General features: G+C 43.9%; 1 protein-coding gene across 1 annotated transcript in view; it reads left to right on the top strand.

Annotated features, from left to right (window-relative positions):
* Positions 1-13,840, top strand: part of tmem163a (transmembrane protein 163a) — a 185,536-nt gene extending 171,696 nt beyond the window's left edge. The window contains exons 6-8 of the mRNA XM_078229162.1: positions 2,855-2,966; positions 11,289-11,430; positions 13,597-13,840. Coding sequence (XP_078085288.1) covers positions 2,855-2,966; positions 11,289-11,430; positions 13,597-13,657 — 315 coding nt within the window. The 3' untranslated portion in view covers positions 13,658-13,840. The remainder of the gene's footprint in view (positions 1-2,854; positions 2,967-11,288; positions 11,431-13,596) is intronic.
* The last annotated feature ends 3,086 nt before the right edge of the window (positions 13,841-16,926 follow it).

Raw genomic sequence — 16,926 nt, forward strand, 5'->3', positions numbered from 1 at the left:
AGCGTAATAAATAAGATTGGTGAGTTGCAGGTTCAGATTGCCATGTGGAAGTTTGATGTGGCTATAAAAGAGACCTGGTTCAAAGAAGAGCAGCTCTGGGCGTTCGATAAGGTCCCCCATGCAAGGCTTCTAGAAAAAGTGAGAGGGCATGGGATCCAAGGGGCTGCTGCCCTGTGGATCCAGAACTAGCTTGCCCAAAGGAGGCAGAGAGTGGGTATAGATGGGTCTTTTTCTAATTGGAGGTCGGTCACCAGTGGTGTGCCCCAGGGATCTGTTCTGGGACCCTTGCTGTTTGTCATTTTCATAAATGACCTGGATGAAGAAGTGGAGGGATGGGTTGGTAAGTTTGCCGATGACACGAAGGTTGGTGGGGTTGTGGATAGTCTGGAGAGATGTCAGAAGTTACAGAGGGACATAGATAGGATGCAAGACTGGGCGGATGGACTTCAACCCAGATAAATGCGTAGTGGTCCATTTTGGCAGGTCAAATGGGATGAAGGAGTACAATATAAAGGGAAAGACTCTTAGTACGGTAGAGGATCAGAAGGACCTTGAGGTCCGGGTCCATAGGACTCTAAAATCGGCCCCGCAGGTGGAGGAGGTGGTTAAGAAGGCGTATGGTGTGCTGGCCTTTATCATTCGAGGGATTGAGTTTAGGACTCCGGGGATAATGATGCAGCTATATAAGACCCTCGTCAGACCCCACTTGGAGTACTGTGCTCAGTTCTGGTCACCTCATTACAGGAAGGATGTGGAAAAGATTGAAAGGGTGCAGAGGAGATTTGCAAGGATATTGCCTGGATTGAGTGGCATGCCTTATGAGGATAGACTGAGGGAGCTCGGTCTTTTCTCCTTGGAGAGACGTAGGATGAGAGGAGACCTAATAGAGGTATATAAGATGTTGAGAGGCATAGATCGGGTGGATTCTCAGAAGCTTTTTCCCAGGGTGGAAATGGCTGCTACGAGAGGACACAGGTTTAAGGTGCTGGGGGGTAGGTACAGGGGAGATGTTAGGGGAAGTTTTTCACTTAGAGGGTGGTGGGCGATGGAAAAGGACAATGAGCTATCCAGAGTAAAAATAATTAACTAGGGAAGAAGAATGGATTTGTGCCGTCAGTGGTGGTGGAGGCAAACTCAATAGGGTCTTTTAAGAGACTCCTGGATGAGTACATGGGACTTAATAGGATGGAGGGTTATAGGTATGCCTAAAAGGTAGGGATATGTTCGGCACAACTTGTGGGGCTGAAGGGCCTGTTTTGTGCTGTAGTTTTTCTATGTTTCTATGTTTCTACAAGATGTTCAGGAAAGGAAGAAAAAGGGAAAAGGTGGTGAAATTCATTAATGAGCCATGATGTGGCGATGGACTGGAATGGCCAATCACCTGATGAAGGATCTGTGCTCCGAAAGCTCGTGGTTCCAAATAAACCTGTTGGACTTTAACCTGGCGTTGTGAGACTTCTTACTGTTTATAATTAGAGCAATGCAGTGCTGCAGAACAAGGATGTCCCTGAGGGGTCAAGGACAGATTCCATTAGACTTGGTGCAGACTATGGTCCACCAACTAATGGGACAGAGGAACAAATTTGCAAGGAAGTTACAAGGAGGTACAAAATTATACATTAGTTATAATGGGGCCTTTAATTATCTGATATTAGACTGGGAAAGTAATATTGTAGGGGGCAGAGAGCGGCATGAGTTCCCAGTGTTCTGGAAAGTTTTCTCCAGCTGTATGTATTTTTCTTGTTCAACAAGAAGGCTCTGCAAGATCTGGTATTTGGAAATTAAGTGGGCCAAGTGGATCAAGTAACAGTCGGAGAATATTTAGGGAACAGTGATCATTATGTCACGAGGTTTATGTTGGCAATGGAAAAGGACAATGAGCTATCCAGAGTAAAAATAATTAACTAGGGAAGAAGAATGGATTTGTGCCGAATAATTTTGGAGTCAAATTTTGGCAGGAAAAATGAAAGTTGAACAAAGGCTCCATATAAAGGAGGATGAACACAGTCAAGGTATATTCTCCTCAGAAGCAAAGGTAGAGAAAACAGATCCAGAGCTTCCTGATGACAAAAGAGATCGAAAATAAGACAAGGAAGAAAAAGTATGATAGGTGTCAGACAGGTGTCACAACTGGGAACCAGGCTGAGTAGAGAAGGTTCAGAGAGGAGGTGAAAAAGCAAATGAGAGATTATGAAAAGAGACTGACAGCCAACATAAAAGGGAATCCCAAAGTCCAAGGGCACATAAATAGTAAAAGGGTGGTAAAAGGGTAGGAATAATTATCGACCAAAAAGGAGGGCCGCAATCCTCCGGCTGTTAACACCGATGGAATCTCCTGGTCTTGTCGATGGTGCACCCAGCCACGGAATTTCCGCTCATTTAGATGGACATTTCATGAGATTGTGTAAAATTCAAAAAAAGATTTGGGAGGCCTTATAATAGTGCTACTGCACACTTCAATACTTCCATTGCCCCAATTCTCAGTTTTGGATCTTGGCTTTCTCTTCATTTCTTGTCATGTTGAAAGCAGGAATATTTTGGTTCTTAAAACACAGTCAGCATGTGTTTTCCTTTTTGACAAAAGTCAGGGTTTTTAAAAAATACATCTTGTGCATGTTTTAAACAATGACAGCTGAAGGCAAAAGACACCTGGATTGAAGTGGCTGTCACCACACTTGCATTATTGTTTCTGCTTCATGACACCATTCTCTGATATAAATGGGTCATTCTGTTTTGTTGACAGAAACTAATGTGTCTGAATTCTCAGTGATATTCTAGTAATCGGTCTGAATGTAAAGCAAGCTACATATTGGTAAAATTGGTCATTGCACTAAAATATGCATTCTTCTTTTAGGATGATTTCCTTTTTAGCGTTTCCATCATTAGTGGAATACTCTGCAGTATATTGTCAGTGGTCAAGTTCATGCTTGGTAGAGTCCTCACAAGCAAAGCCCTGATAACTGATGGTGAGTACTAACAATTGATTGAGATAATGTGCTGATGTATGGCCAATTAAAATGTTTTACAGCCAAAAGATCATGCAATTCCGTGGGGAGCAGTAAGGTATGGTGGACTGGAATATTAATGCAGACAGTAAACATCATGATTGAAAGTATATGGGCAGCACAGTGGCACAGTGGTTAGCACTGCTGCCTCACAGCGCCAGGGACCCAGGTTCAATTCCGGCCTTGGGTCACTGTCTGTGTGGAGCTTGCACATTCTCCCCCGTGCCTGCGTGGGTTTCCTTCGTGTGCTCCAGTTCACTCCCACAGTACAAAGATGTGCAGGTCCCTTAGTGCCCCTTAGTGTCCCAAGATGTGTAGGTTAGGGGGATTAGCAGGGTACGTACGTGGGGTTGTGGGGATAGGGCCTGGGCAGGATGCTCTGTTGGAAGGTCAGTGAAGACTCGATGGACAAATGGCCTCCTGCACTGGAGGGATTCTATGATTCGATAAAAGATACAGAATGCTATTCAGTTCATTTCACTTATGTCAGTGGCAGCTCTTCTGGTTCATGCCGTTTCCTATAACATTTTATTTCCATTCCTTTTGAATACCTGTTGTTAATAAAAGTAATTCAATTCATTACATAAATCACAATTAAGGAACTAAAACATTTCCAAACACCACTCAGAACTCCAGCATTATAATTTCAACTCTGTGCAGCAACATGTTGCATTTATATTGAGCCTTTAAAGTAGGAAAATGTTCTCAGGCACTTCACAGAACAGTAATCAGGCGCAATTCTCCCCAAAAATTTCTAAGTAAAAAGTTAAAGTAAAGTTTATTTATTAGTCACAAGTAGGTTTATATTCACACTGCAATGAAGTTACTGTGAAAATCCCCTTGTGTGGTTTCTGGTGGGAAATGTGGTGCGATTCCCACTGGGTGAGTCGGTGCGACCCAATCTCAATCCACCCACGCTTCAGCATTATTTTTGAGCTAGGGGTGATTTGCACTACGTTGCCACAAACGTTGGCAAGGCTGGCTATACAGAGATCGGGTGCCATTTTTAAAGGGCCCCCCCAATTTCAGAATAATGCTACAGAACCCACCCCTTCTCGCTGACAAAGACCTCCCCCACTCGCCAATCTCCAACATCAAACCCCCCCCCCCCCCCCCCTCCTGATTACTGGTACCAGCGGACCCCCTCAAGTGAGTGAAACCCCGGTATGGGATCACCAAGGGCCCTGCCACATGCCAACCTGGTACTGACCCCGACACTCTAACAGTTCAACCTGGCAGCGCCAACCTGGGTACTTTCCAGCCATCTCTTTGACCACCTGGGGGCTACAATGGCCTCTGAGCCCTCTGGCATAATCATCACATCTAACCAGAGAATTCAACAGTGGCTGCAAGAAGGTCCGCATCGAGGAACCCTTGCTCTTTAATGTCTGAGTGGTAGCAGAAACCAGCCTCCAGTAAAGGCATGCTGTTCAGGTATAAGAGGTAGAGAAAAGGCCCCTTAATCAAAAATGCGCACAGACTGATCAGCTGTGCTTTCTAGGAAGCACTTCAGAGTTAAAGGACTGTGAAATGCTGTATGAATAAACAATCATCATCGCTCCTTTGAAGGAGGCAGTAGCTGGGGTTTGTAAAAGTCAAAATAGTGTGAAGTGGAATGTAAACAAAGCACTTCAAAGCCTTTACAACAAACAGAGGGCAGCCTTGCCAGTGCAACCTGACAGATCTTTAAAATTGACTGCTAGAGAAGAGTTCAAAGGTTTTACAGCAAGCAGAGAGTAGACTAACCCTAAGATCCCCCATCCCGGGGGAAAGCCCCAATCTGAACCCTGCAGCCAAGGCCAAATCCCCCAACCCCCAGTTCCCTTCAAGGACCCCCTTCTGTACCTTGGCAGCAGATGCTTTGCCCTTGGGCACCCTGGAGAAAGTGCTGAGTGGTACTCACCTCCTTGCTCCCCCTCAGAGTCCATGGCACCTGATCACCACTTTTAAGGGTCTGTACTGATTGGCACCTATGTTACTTCCCACTGAGGGATGGGAGCATACTGGGAACCCATTGCGTTTGACTTTAACCTCACTAACCTTCAGAGATTCAAATGTATGCAGATGAGGTCGGATCAGGTTCTTGCCCTTTGAGGTTGAGATCCAGATCATGGCAGCTGTAATGAGCCAGGTGCATTGGAAACTGATTTACGCCCGACGCAAATCCTGTTTCTAGGCCTCTCACCAAGTTCACCAACCCAACAGGAATTGTGCCTGGGGCTAACGGGGCCGGAGAATCACCCCCATCAGATATATTCCTGCAAATAATCCATCGATCCAACTCTTCGAGCACTACCTGCCCTCAATGTGGCAGAATTTGCAGATCATGCATTGGACTTACCAGTTATCTCAAAACCCGTCTAACTGGATCAGATATACAGTTATCATCGATTTAGAGGGGCTGTCCGAGGAAGAATCTGATATAAATTGACACTGAGCCAAAGTAGAAACTGAAACATATTACTGCATAATTGGTTAGGGGCAGGATTTAAAGAGTGTTTTAATGAAGGAGAGAATAGTGGAAATGTGGTGAGGCTTAGGGAGGGAATTCTGGAGCTCAGAGTCTGAACAGCTAAAGGCACGGTCGCTGATGGTGGGGCAAAGGATGTCAGGGATGGAAAGAGGCCTGAATTGAAGAATTGCAGAGTTCTTAAAGTACATGTTTTTGAAAACAGAGGTTGTTTACTGAAGGTTGGCAAATGACACTTCAATCATTTCCAAATTCCTCTGCTAAACTTAAGATACAATGAGATCAATACTTTTATAAAAACAAGCATTTTCACACCACGGGAATTTTAAAGTCTGAAAACGTTTGGTAGCAACTTTAGGCCAGGCCTTGTCTTGCATCATTTAGTTTTCTCCAGACGGAACAATTGTGCAGTGCAACAAGAACGACACTGGATATTTAGGGGAGGAGGACATTCAGGCTTGTAAAGGTGAAGATGACAACAGGATGTAGGAGGCTAAAGAAGTTGCTCATGTTCAACACTTGCCAGCTGCCGGAAATGTCCAGCAATATCTGATTAATTAATCTATTAGTTGATGAAAAACTGTTGCCCCACTGTGTTAATAATCCTTCCAACTGCCTTCACTCATCATTGCAAATCTGCAGCACCCAGAACGAAAGTAAAATCTGCTGCTCAGTTGCCAAGAAGGCAACTAATTTCACCTCCGACATCGACATACAAAACAGTTACAGGACACGATGCAAATGAAGTCCCAGAATATTCTATTGCACCTCCTATCTGGCTTGCCATTTTTTTTCACCCTTTGCTGCCTAAGTTGCAGTGCTTTGTGCCTATACTGCTGCTTTTATGAAGTGTTATGACAGCAGCTGGAGAAATGTCAGTGCAGGAGCTGGACCTTGTGATCAGTGGCGAAGTGAAGGCGCTTGCCACCGACCACAAAGCATGTCCTGCTGAGAAATCAAACAGTTTCTCTGACAGGAATGCCACCTCTATTATCGTGCAGCAGTACCACATCTGATTGCAGGGTTCTTTACTGGGGAATTCTCACAGCGGAGCCGGAGTGATGTCATTCGGCTGTCTAAGCAGCCAGTCATGTTAAAGGACTTTCGCAGATTCCCAAATTGGAACCAAAATAAAATCAGTTTTATTTTTACACGGAGCGAATTAAAAATTGAGACATACACATTGGCGTGAAAGGAAACCCAAGATATTCTGAAAGAACTTTTAAAAATAACATTTTGAAAATTTGTTCTTGGGATCTGAACATCAATGGCAAGGCCAGCATTTATTGTTCACTCCTAATTGCGACTGAGAAGGTGATGGTGAGTTGCCCTCTTGAACCAATGCAGTCCATGTGCTCTGGATACATCCACAGTGCTTTCTGTAGAGAGTTGGTACAACTGAGAGGCTCGCTCAGACATTTCAGAGGGCAATTAAGAATCAACCACCCTGGTGTTGAACTAGAGTCACATGTTGGCCAGGCTGATAAAGGAGGGCAGATTTCCTTCCCTGAAGGACATCAGTGAATCAAATGAGTTTTTACGATAATCTGGTAGTTTCATTTTCATTAGTAATGGGACTAGTATTTTGTTTAAGATTTATTAACGGAATTTGAATTTCCCTAGCTACCCAGTGGTGGGATTAGAATCTATATTTCCAGAACATTAGTCAAGCCTCTGGATTACTAATCCAGTAACATTACCACTATGCTACCATACCCATTGTTATTTAATAATAGATTAACTATAATTAAAAATGTAATTTTAAAAATCTACTATCAGTCATTTAACAGCACCTCATCATTTCTTTCAGGTATAGTTCTGTCAGTCACCAAATTTTATGAAGCACTTTGTTGTTAAAAATCCAGTTTACACCTGATTGAACAAAGGGTTTTTAAGGGGTTTTGAACAGTAGTGTGGAGGTGGAAAAGCTGAAATTCCAAATGATGTCATGCATGGAAGGGGAGAAGGCCACAAGAATTCTGTGCTAATCTGTGCATGCCCATAACCTTGACACTGGGGCCAGTTTCAGAAGGGTATTGATGTTGTACATTGACTGTTTGCCATCAACACCCCCCCCCCCCCATAAAATCTGGCCTTTTGTCTCCGTAAATCTTCTAAAAGCATAACCATAACCTTAAGTGGGCCCAGCTCCTGGTGTACAATAGGCAGCTGGATCTGCTACTGCTTGTTTTACATCCTTGCTGAAGTTGAATTTCACCCCCATTGCCTGAAGAGAGATAAGTATTTGACCCCTCTCTTTCTCTCTCTCTCTCTCTCTCCACATATTCTGCCTGACCACCTTCCTGTTTTTATTTCAGCATTTAGGCTATTTTGTTACACTCATTTCAGCATTGACAGCAATTTGATTGATCTTTGAATGTTCCCATTCTTCTCTGAAAGTTTATTCAGTACTTTGGTGCCACTGAGCAGTGGTAAAATTACAACAAATGAAGTCAGGTTGAGGACTATGACTTAATGCATGTCTAGTTGGGCACTCTTAGGATTTTCTATGTTCCAATAAGTTAACCGCTCAATCTTCTAAACTCCAATGGATACAGGGCCAGCCAGTCTAACCTTTCCTCATGAGATAACCCTTCCCTTTATAGGTTTAAGGTGCATGGGGAAAAGTTTAGAGGAGATGTGTGAGGCAAGTTCTTTTTATATAGAGGGTGATGAATGTCTGGAACGCGCTGCCCGGGGAGGTGGTGGGAGCAGGTATGATAGTGGCATCTAAGGAGCATCTAGACAATACAAGAATAGGATGGGAATGGAAGGATATGCAATCGGTAAGTGCATACGGTTTTAGTTTCAGCAGGCATCATGATTGGCGCAGACTTGGAGGGCAGAAAGGCCTGTTCCTGTGCTGTACTGTTCTTTGTTCCCCATCCCAGGTATCCGTTGAGGGAACCTTCTCTGAACTACAACAAAGAACAAAGAACAATACAGCACAGGAACAGGCCCTTCGCCCCTCCAAGCCCGTGCCGCTCCCTGGTCCCAACTAGACCATTCTTTTGTATCCCTCCATTCCCACTCCGTTCATGTGGCTATCTAGATAAGTCTTGAACGTTCCCAGTGTGTCTGCCTCCACCACCTTGCCCAGCAGCGCATTCCAGGCCCCCACCACCCTCTGTGTAAAATACGTCCTTCTGATATCCGTGTTAAACCTCCCCCCCCTCACCTTGAACCTATGACCCCTCGTGAACGTCACCACCGACCTGGGAAAAAGCTTCCCACCGTTCACCCTATCTATGCCTTTCATAATTTTATACACCTCTATTAGGTCACCCCTCATCCTCTGTCTTTCCAGTGAGAACAACCCCAATTTACCCAATCTCTCCTCATAACTAAGCCCTTCCATACCAGGCAACATCCTGGTAAACCTCCTCTGCACTCTCTCTAAAGCCTCCACGTCCTTCTGATAGTGTGGCGACCAGAACTGGGCGCAGTATTCCAAATGTGGCCGAACCAACGTTCTATACAACTGCAACATCAGACCCCAACTTTTATACTCTATGCCCTGTCCTATAAAGGCAAGCATGCCATATGCCTTATTCACTACATTCTCCACCTGTGACGTCACCTTCAAGGACATGCTCACCTTCAACTGCTTCTAAAGCATTTATATTTTTTATTAAATAAGAAGACCAGAACTATACAGAGTACTCTAGATGTGGTCTCACCAACACCCTGCATAACTGTCACAAAACATCCCTACTTTTATATTTCTAATTTATTTTTATATATAAGAGGAGGAGGTAGTGTGGTGGAGGCAGGTTTTTTTTTAGTTTAGTTAGGGTATCATAATTGGCATAGGCTTGAAGGGCCTGTTCCTGTGCTGTACTTTTCTTTGTTCTAAGCCATTCAGTCCTTCAGGTTTGCTCTGCTTTCCAAAACAATAATGATTGTTCTATCCCATCTCTACCTCCATGCACCATCCCCATATCCTTTGATTACCTTGTATCAAAATAATCTATCAATCTCTCTCTTGCACAGTCAATTAAAAAACATTCACTGTCCTCTAAGGTAGAGATTTCCAAAGTTCCACAACCCTTTGAGGGAAGAAATTTCTTCTTTTCACATGCATGTTGGGTCACAATAATGTAATTGGGAACCATATTCAATTTTAACTCGCCTGAACAGGTAAGCTTCTGTGGCAGAAGCACTTCCAGTGTGACTTGGTCGGAAGATAATTAATGAGAAAAGAGGCCAGAGAAGGTATTTTCTGCCCCTCTGGACACTGAGGAAAGTTTAGTATTCCCACACATTCAGCCCTCATCCCCTTTCTGAATGTGAATACCCCACTTGACTCTGTAGAACCCGTTCTACCAGCTGCTTTTTACTGATGGGTAGCGTTTGGCTGACAAATTTCTCATGGCTGCATCCTGCCTGTTTGTGATCAGGGAGGATCTCCACAAAGGAACTGCATAACCTTACTTTCAGACATTTTTTACATTGAACTATTTTTATTTGGAATGAAACCATTTGTCAAATTTATGAACTTCCTATTTTCAGATAGTTGTAATCTAGAGGTAACATTCCACCCCCCGCCTCACCCCCAACCATGCTGAGGAACCCCTCAGAAGTCTAGACCCACTGACTATGTGGGAATTGCAAGGGAAGTTTGGACTTACCGTGGACAAATTCCCTGCATCTGGAACCCCTCAAAACTTTTGAGTTGAAGGCAGAGACTTTGGATGGTTCCAACTCATCCACCTGAATAATTACCGAGGAAAGGTTAGAAGGATTAAACCAGTCCTAACTCCTGCACAACTGTACTGGTGAATCCCCAACACCTCACTGGACCCTCTGACACCCCAATTTACCCCCCCCCCCCCCCACCGATGGCACTCCCAACCCCCTGACTAGACTACCTTTCCTGACTCTCCAACTGATCCAACCTGATTATGCCTCCACTACTCGACTACTTTCCCGATCCTGATCACGCTTGACCTTCCTGACTACCCTCTGACCGCCCCCCCACCCACACCCCACCCACCCCGACCTGACCAGCCCCCAATCACTGGGCTACCTCCTGACTGTCAAATAACCCCCCCAACTCTCAGACTATCCCAACCTTGACTATCCTCCGACCACACCCCCAACTACCCGACTACCACTTGACCGCCCAATTACTTGTGACCTGACTCCCCCTGACCCGGCCTATCTCACCCACTTCCCTGCCACCCTATCCACTCACCAACCCTGAGCTATCCTACCTACAACCCTACCCCTTTACCCACCCCCAGACATCTTACCTCTGCAGCCATTAACCTGCAACTCTACCCTCACCCATCCCCCAGCTACACTTCCTCCTCAAGCACTTATCTGCCACCCTACCTCCTCATCCGAACACCCTATCCCTACACCCACCTACCTTCCACTCTACCCACTCCCCCACTTATCTTACACATTTACTCTCTCCATAGCTTTTCAAAGTGGTTTTGGGACTACTTACCAGAATACAGCAGTTAGTCCTGTGAAATGGGGGTATGGTTTGGCCTTTCCTGATGATCCCACATTATGAACAAAGGCTCCCAGAACGGATCCAAACCCCGCCCAATATTTTCATTGTGTTCTGAAATACATTCTTTAAAAAATATTAATTGCTGTTTAACTTTAACCCTTTGGTGCATTTCCATCTCATCTTAAATTACTTTGTGATAGAAGATCTAGCATTAAGTGCTGGCAATTGATTAAAAACCACTTTTGAATCAATTGGTCAGAGAGCCAGTGTCATTTTGTAACAATTTACCATTCGGCAATTGTCCAACTGTGGAAGTTCACTGTTGAATTCCTTCCTTGTTGTCTTGCAGGTTTTAACTCCTTAGTTGGAGGCATCATGGCATTTTCTATACTGGTCAGCGCAGAAGTCTACAACCATAATCCTGGTGTCTGGTACTTGGATGGCACCATAGGGATTCTCATCGGAGTGATCATTCTGGCATATGGAATAAAGTAGGCTTCACTTCTCTTGAGGATTACATTTCATAAAAAGACTGGGTACAAAATGGTAGAAATTCATTTTAAGCATTGTTTGTGGATCAAAAATACCAGAGAAAAAAATAACCTGAATCTGTTCTGTTGTTGCTGATGCTGAATGCGTCAGAAACACATGGGTTATACTTTAAGGACTCAAGATGGTAACATGAGTCCTTCAGCTGTGTGCTCGCCTTGGCTCAGTGGTAGCACTTTCACCTCAGAAGGTTGTGGGTTTGGCACCAGCTCCAGAGATTTGAGCACATAATCCACACTGACACTGATCAGTCCAGTATTCAAGAAGTACTGCACTGTCGGAGATGACGCATATTGGATGACATGTTAGATTGAGGAACTGCCTTTAGACTATGGTACTGCTGTTGGATGCATTCACATTTAGTAGGGAGGAACAAAATGATAGCACATTTTCACAGCTGAAATATGATTAACTTTGTTGAAATTTTACAAGTGGTGGGCACAAAGTTTTAATGGGAGCTATAACAAATTCATTTCAGTAGGGAAAGCAATGCAGTGCGATCATTGTGCATAGACCTTGGGACAATTCTTATTATTCAGTTTATTTGAAATTGTTCCGTAAGTGACATTACTAGACTTGGAATCCCTATTTGGCAATCCCACACATACAGTTCTTTCTGCAATTGAATAGCTAGGTGGCAACATCATTCAGAGCTGGGTTTAATGCAGCCCATCGTGGTGGGAAACATGGCAGCCAAGCCCATTTAATCGTGGGAGAGGTCTCACTTCTGTCTCCCAGCAGTGAAAAAACCTTCCCGATTCAGTCAGAGAGAGAAAAAGGCTGTTGCGGGGTTCATTGCTGCTTAGAGTGGAATGTCCTTAATGAAAGATTTGACACCTATTATCCCTAAGCTTAAATGCAATTTAGTGGTAGATCAGGGATTAAATGGAGGCTACATGGTTTTCCCATGTCCTCTGGAGGGCACCCAGCAAACCTGGTCAAGTTTACCTGCAGCCTCCTCGGGAGGGAACCTCATAATGAGGCACTCTGTGCCAAACCAAGGAGACCCAGTATTAGGCAAGAGGAGGGGGATGGGTGGGGTGGGGCGGGTTGCTGCTGAAAGCTGCCTCTGACCCTTCCACTTACAGCCCCTCCTGCAACCCTCACCCCACCTACACACTCTTGGACCCATGATGTGATTAAAGGGGTCAATAAAACACCCCAGCCTCTCCAGTGTTCACCAGGCACAGAAGGCCTCGACTGTAGTGTCAGACACTGCACGCTCCATCTCCAAGGATATATAGCTGCAAATGTGAATGGGCAGATAATTGAGGCTTCCCTCTAGGAAACTCCTGGGAAAAACGATTCTGAATTGGGCTTTTAATTGCCCTAATTGGCTGCCTGCTGCCAGTTCTTGGGAAACCGAGCTGCTGGTGTTCTTGCCTTCTGGTAAATTGGTCCATCTCTTGGTTGGTTGTGAGTGAAATACATGTTCCTTACCATTTCTCTCTTTTTGCAGAGTGACCCCCACTAATTGTGGGTGGGGTAGCGTTAGGGTGCAGAGGGAGGCGGGTTACTGCTGCATCACAAATTGGTCTGCTATTTCTTTGAGATGGTAGCAGTTCTGTAAAGCACCTGTCAAGATCCCAGAATGTCCCAAAGCATTGTAAAACTAATGAAATACTTTTGAAGCATAGTCCATATTTTTTATATGACAGCCAATATGCAAGTCTCAAGCAGTAATGCAATCATGACAAGATAATCCATTCAAGTCACATGGTTTGAAAATATTGGATCAGACAAAGGGGAGAACCTCCCCCACAATACAATGGGATGCCTTAGTCTACCTCGAGGGCAGACAGACCCTTGATTTTATAGGTCATCTAAAAGAATGTATCTCTGCATGTGCACCATTCCCTCAATGCTGGCTGACAGTCAGTGCAGAACTATTTGTTAATGCCATGAACTTCTGCCTCAAAAGCTGCCAAGTGAGGCATGAGTGACGCCTGAAGACTATATTTAACTTGTCAAGGTTTTCCCTTTTGTGTTTGAACTTTTTCAGCTATTAAAATAACTAGCTGAATTGTGTCTGGGGCTCATGGAAATCAAAAATTCTGGCAATTATGTCAATGGGTCATTATCAATTTAACCCTTTTATTTACTTCTAGGCTTTTGATTGACACAATACCTCGGATAAGACAAACTCAAAATTATGAGAGCTTTGAATGATAGACCTGAAGAAAATTTGCAGTGATGGATCAGTTGTAAAGGAATGAAGATTGCAAGACCTGGAAAGAATCACCAACCAAGACTACAGTATAACTGGAAAAAATGCTGCTGCTGTCCTTTATCGAAATTTGTGGCCAAAAAATCATGCCCCTCGTGAACTAAATACAAATGATGTTAAATGTGAAGATGGACCTCTTTGCTATTTGTTACACATTCAGGGGACAAAGCAATATGATATTTTTGTTCTTAAAAGGGTAGGTTTTCACTAGCAGATGACGCATCAGAAAAATGTGCCAACCAGTGGCCCAATTCTGGCAGCTGAGGCCTGGTCATTTTTGCAGGCTACAACTTCACCCCCTGACCAAAAGTGATAGCTTGCTGGCTCTGGATCAGACTGGCAAGGTTGAGCCCAGGCCAACAGCAGCATACATTTTCCTTGTGAAGTTCAAAGAAGTACTCCTCCTTGTGGCCCAAATATTGAACTTGTCTTTTAGGCGCTTCTTCTATTGTACTGCCCACTAAAATTGACAGAGTGCATTTTGTATGTTCCACCCAGTTGTCAGTCAATTATAATTGGAGTCCTATGTCCATCAATTTGTACGTTAATAGGGCTACCGCTCGAAATGAACAGTGTTCCAATTACCTAGAAGGCATCTTTATAAATGGCAGCAGCCAATGCTAGTGCAAATGAGGTGATAAGTCCATTTTCAGGCTGCTGCTGCCCCATTTACATTATGGGGTAGATATGTGGGCCACCAAAGTCTACTATTTATCCTCGGCAATCAAATAAAAAAGGGATCAAAACTCAATGTGGAGGAGTGGTTAGAATTTCACACAGCACGGGCCAGATTTTCCAGTATCAGGAGTGGTGAAGCACCGAACTTAAACTGCTAGCATACTTCAGGACCCTGAGAAAGTTCTGACACGTACACATGCACTGTAATTGTCCAGCCAATTTAAAACTTCTGATGAACAGGTGTATAGTGCGCAGGACTCTCCATGAATGGCTCTTGCACGGATATCACTGTTGGAGACTTGGGCAAGTTACAGGCTTACCCAGATATTTATCCTAGAATTGTTACTCCCTTTAAAGTTTGGTGTAACTTGGTGATTGACAGTGCAATGCAACTCACCACCACAACTGTCCCCCAATCGCATCCCCAACCTGACTACACTCTCAGACCCAACCCTTATACTCTATAACCCACACCCCCCCAGAACCTAGCACCTGACCCTCCCAGACATGACAACTGACCGAACCGACTGCCCCCTGCTGGCAACACTCACTACTCGGGACCTGACTACCCGACCCTCCAACTGACTACCTTCTCAACCTAAATATCCACTCTCACCAACCCCCCTCCCAATACCACCCAATCTCCACTGAAAGATTAGAGTCCTTTAAAAATATAGCTTCTATTGTTGTTAAAGAGGTGTATTGTTTCTACGCTGCTCCTCTTCTCCAGTATCTCACATGGATGGCTGCACGGCATACTCGTCAGTGTAGCCGGGATTAGGACAGGGGTCAAAATGTAAATCCGGAAAGATCGCTGCAGTCATTGCTGATCAGAAGATCTGGCTTCATATTTTAAGCAATTTTCTTCAGTAGGCATGATATGATTAAAGCAATTCTGTTATGTACCTACTTTTGAATATTTCTTCAAAAATGCAACTAAAATTGCTAAAACTAACTTGTGACTTCTGACACTTGAGTTACTAGAATCTAATTTGATCAAAGTTCAAGTGCCTTTGGCAATATAAAAAATACCACATCATCTGTGGATTTGCTAATATATTGGATATATAACATATCAGCAATCACTGCTAAAAACATGAGCAATTTATTTAGAGCAATGATAAATTTGAGATTTCTAACAATAATTTGATGCTGAGTTTTAAAATTTAACACTACGATATGCCACACGAGAATGAAGGAAAACTGAAAATGGAATTCCTTCCATCACACCATTTCGGGGAGGCGATGGCCTAGTAGTGTTATCGCTAGACTATTAATCCAAAAGCTCAGCTAATGTTCTGGGGACCCGGGTTCGAATCAGGCAGATGATGGAATTTTAATTCAATAAAAAATGTGGAATTAAGAATCTGATGATCACGAAACCATTGTCGATTGTTGGAAAAACCCATCAGGTTCACTAATGTCCTCTAGGGAAGGAAATCTGCCATTCTTACCCGGTCTGGCCTACATGTTACTCCAGAGCCACATCAACGTGGTTGACGCTCAACTGCCCTCCGAGGGGAAATAGGGATGGGCAATAAATGCTGGCCAGCCAACGACACCCATGTCCCATAAATGAATAAAGAAAACACCAACTCACCAGGTGTACCAAACCGATACTCATTGTATCTTAATCTGATTTATTAATTTTGAAAGCTTTTGTTAGTGCACCCACTAATTCAAAGATTTTAAATACCAAAATTAGATACAACAATCAGCAAAAATTTAACCCTCAATTTATAACCGGCACACACAAAAATGAAGGCAATGCATACGCTTACATATTTCAATATTCTCCAAATGATGGGTCTGATTCGCACTTTGTTGTTGCTGTCCAAAACGAAAATTACTTTTAACATTTGTTCTATGCAACAGCAAGCAATTTAACCAAATGCTTCAGTTAAAAAGATTGCCATAAACTTGATGATCCAGTTTATGTTGAATTGCAGTTGTTGCAAACTTAGAAACTTCAGTTAAATTAAAGTTAACATAGTCACATACTATTAATGACCATTCCTAAATTAGTACCAGAGGGCTGCGTCGACATGGTGGCAGTGTCTGGCACGGCTGCCTCACAGTACCAGGGGCCAGAATTCAATTCCGGCCTCGGGTGACAGTGTGGAGTTTGCATGTTCTCCGTGTCCGTGTGGTTTCCTCGGAGTGCTCTGGTTTCCTCCCACAGTCTAAAGATGTGCAGGTTAGGCGGATAGGCCATGGTAAATTACCCCTTAGATGTGTAGGTTAGGTGGATTAGCCTTAGTAAATGTGCAGAGTTACCGGGATTGGGGGGGGGGTGGGGGGCTGGGTAAGATGCTTTCGGAGACGTCAGTGCAGATGGTCTCCTTCTGCACTGTTGGTATTCTATGGACACCGGATGCACAAATGGTCACCACTGGTATTATAATAGAGTTGGGGTTTTAAGCCCTCTTTTACCAAACATTACTTACAACACTGGCATCAATCTACTGATAATTTGTGCTACACACTGCTTGGTGCATAGCACCAGCAAGAAACAAACAACACCCAAGTTGCC

The sequence above is a fragment of the Mustelus asterias genome, chromosome 14 (assembly GCF_964213995.1).
Source record: "Mustelus asterias chromosome 14, sMusAst1.hap1.1, whole genome shotgun sequence".
Lineage (NCBI taxonomy): Eukaryota > Metazoa > Chordata > Chondrichthyes > Carcharhiniformes > Triakidae > Mustelus > Mustelus asterias.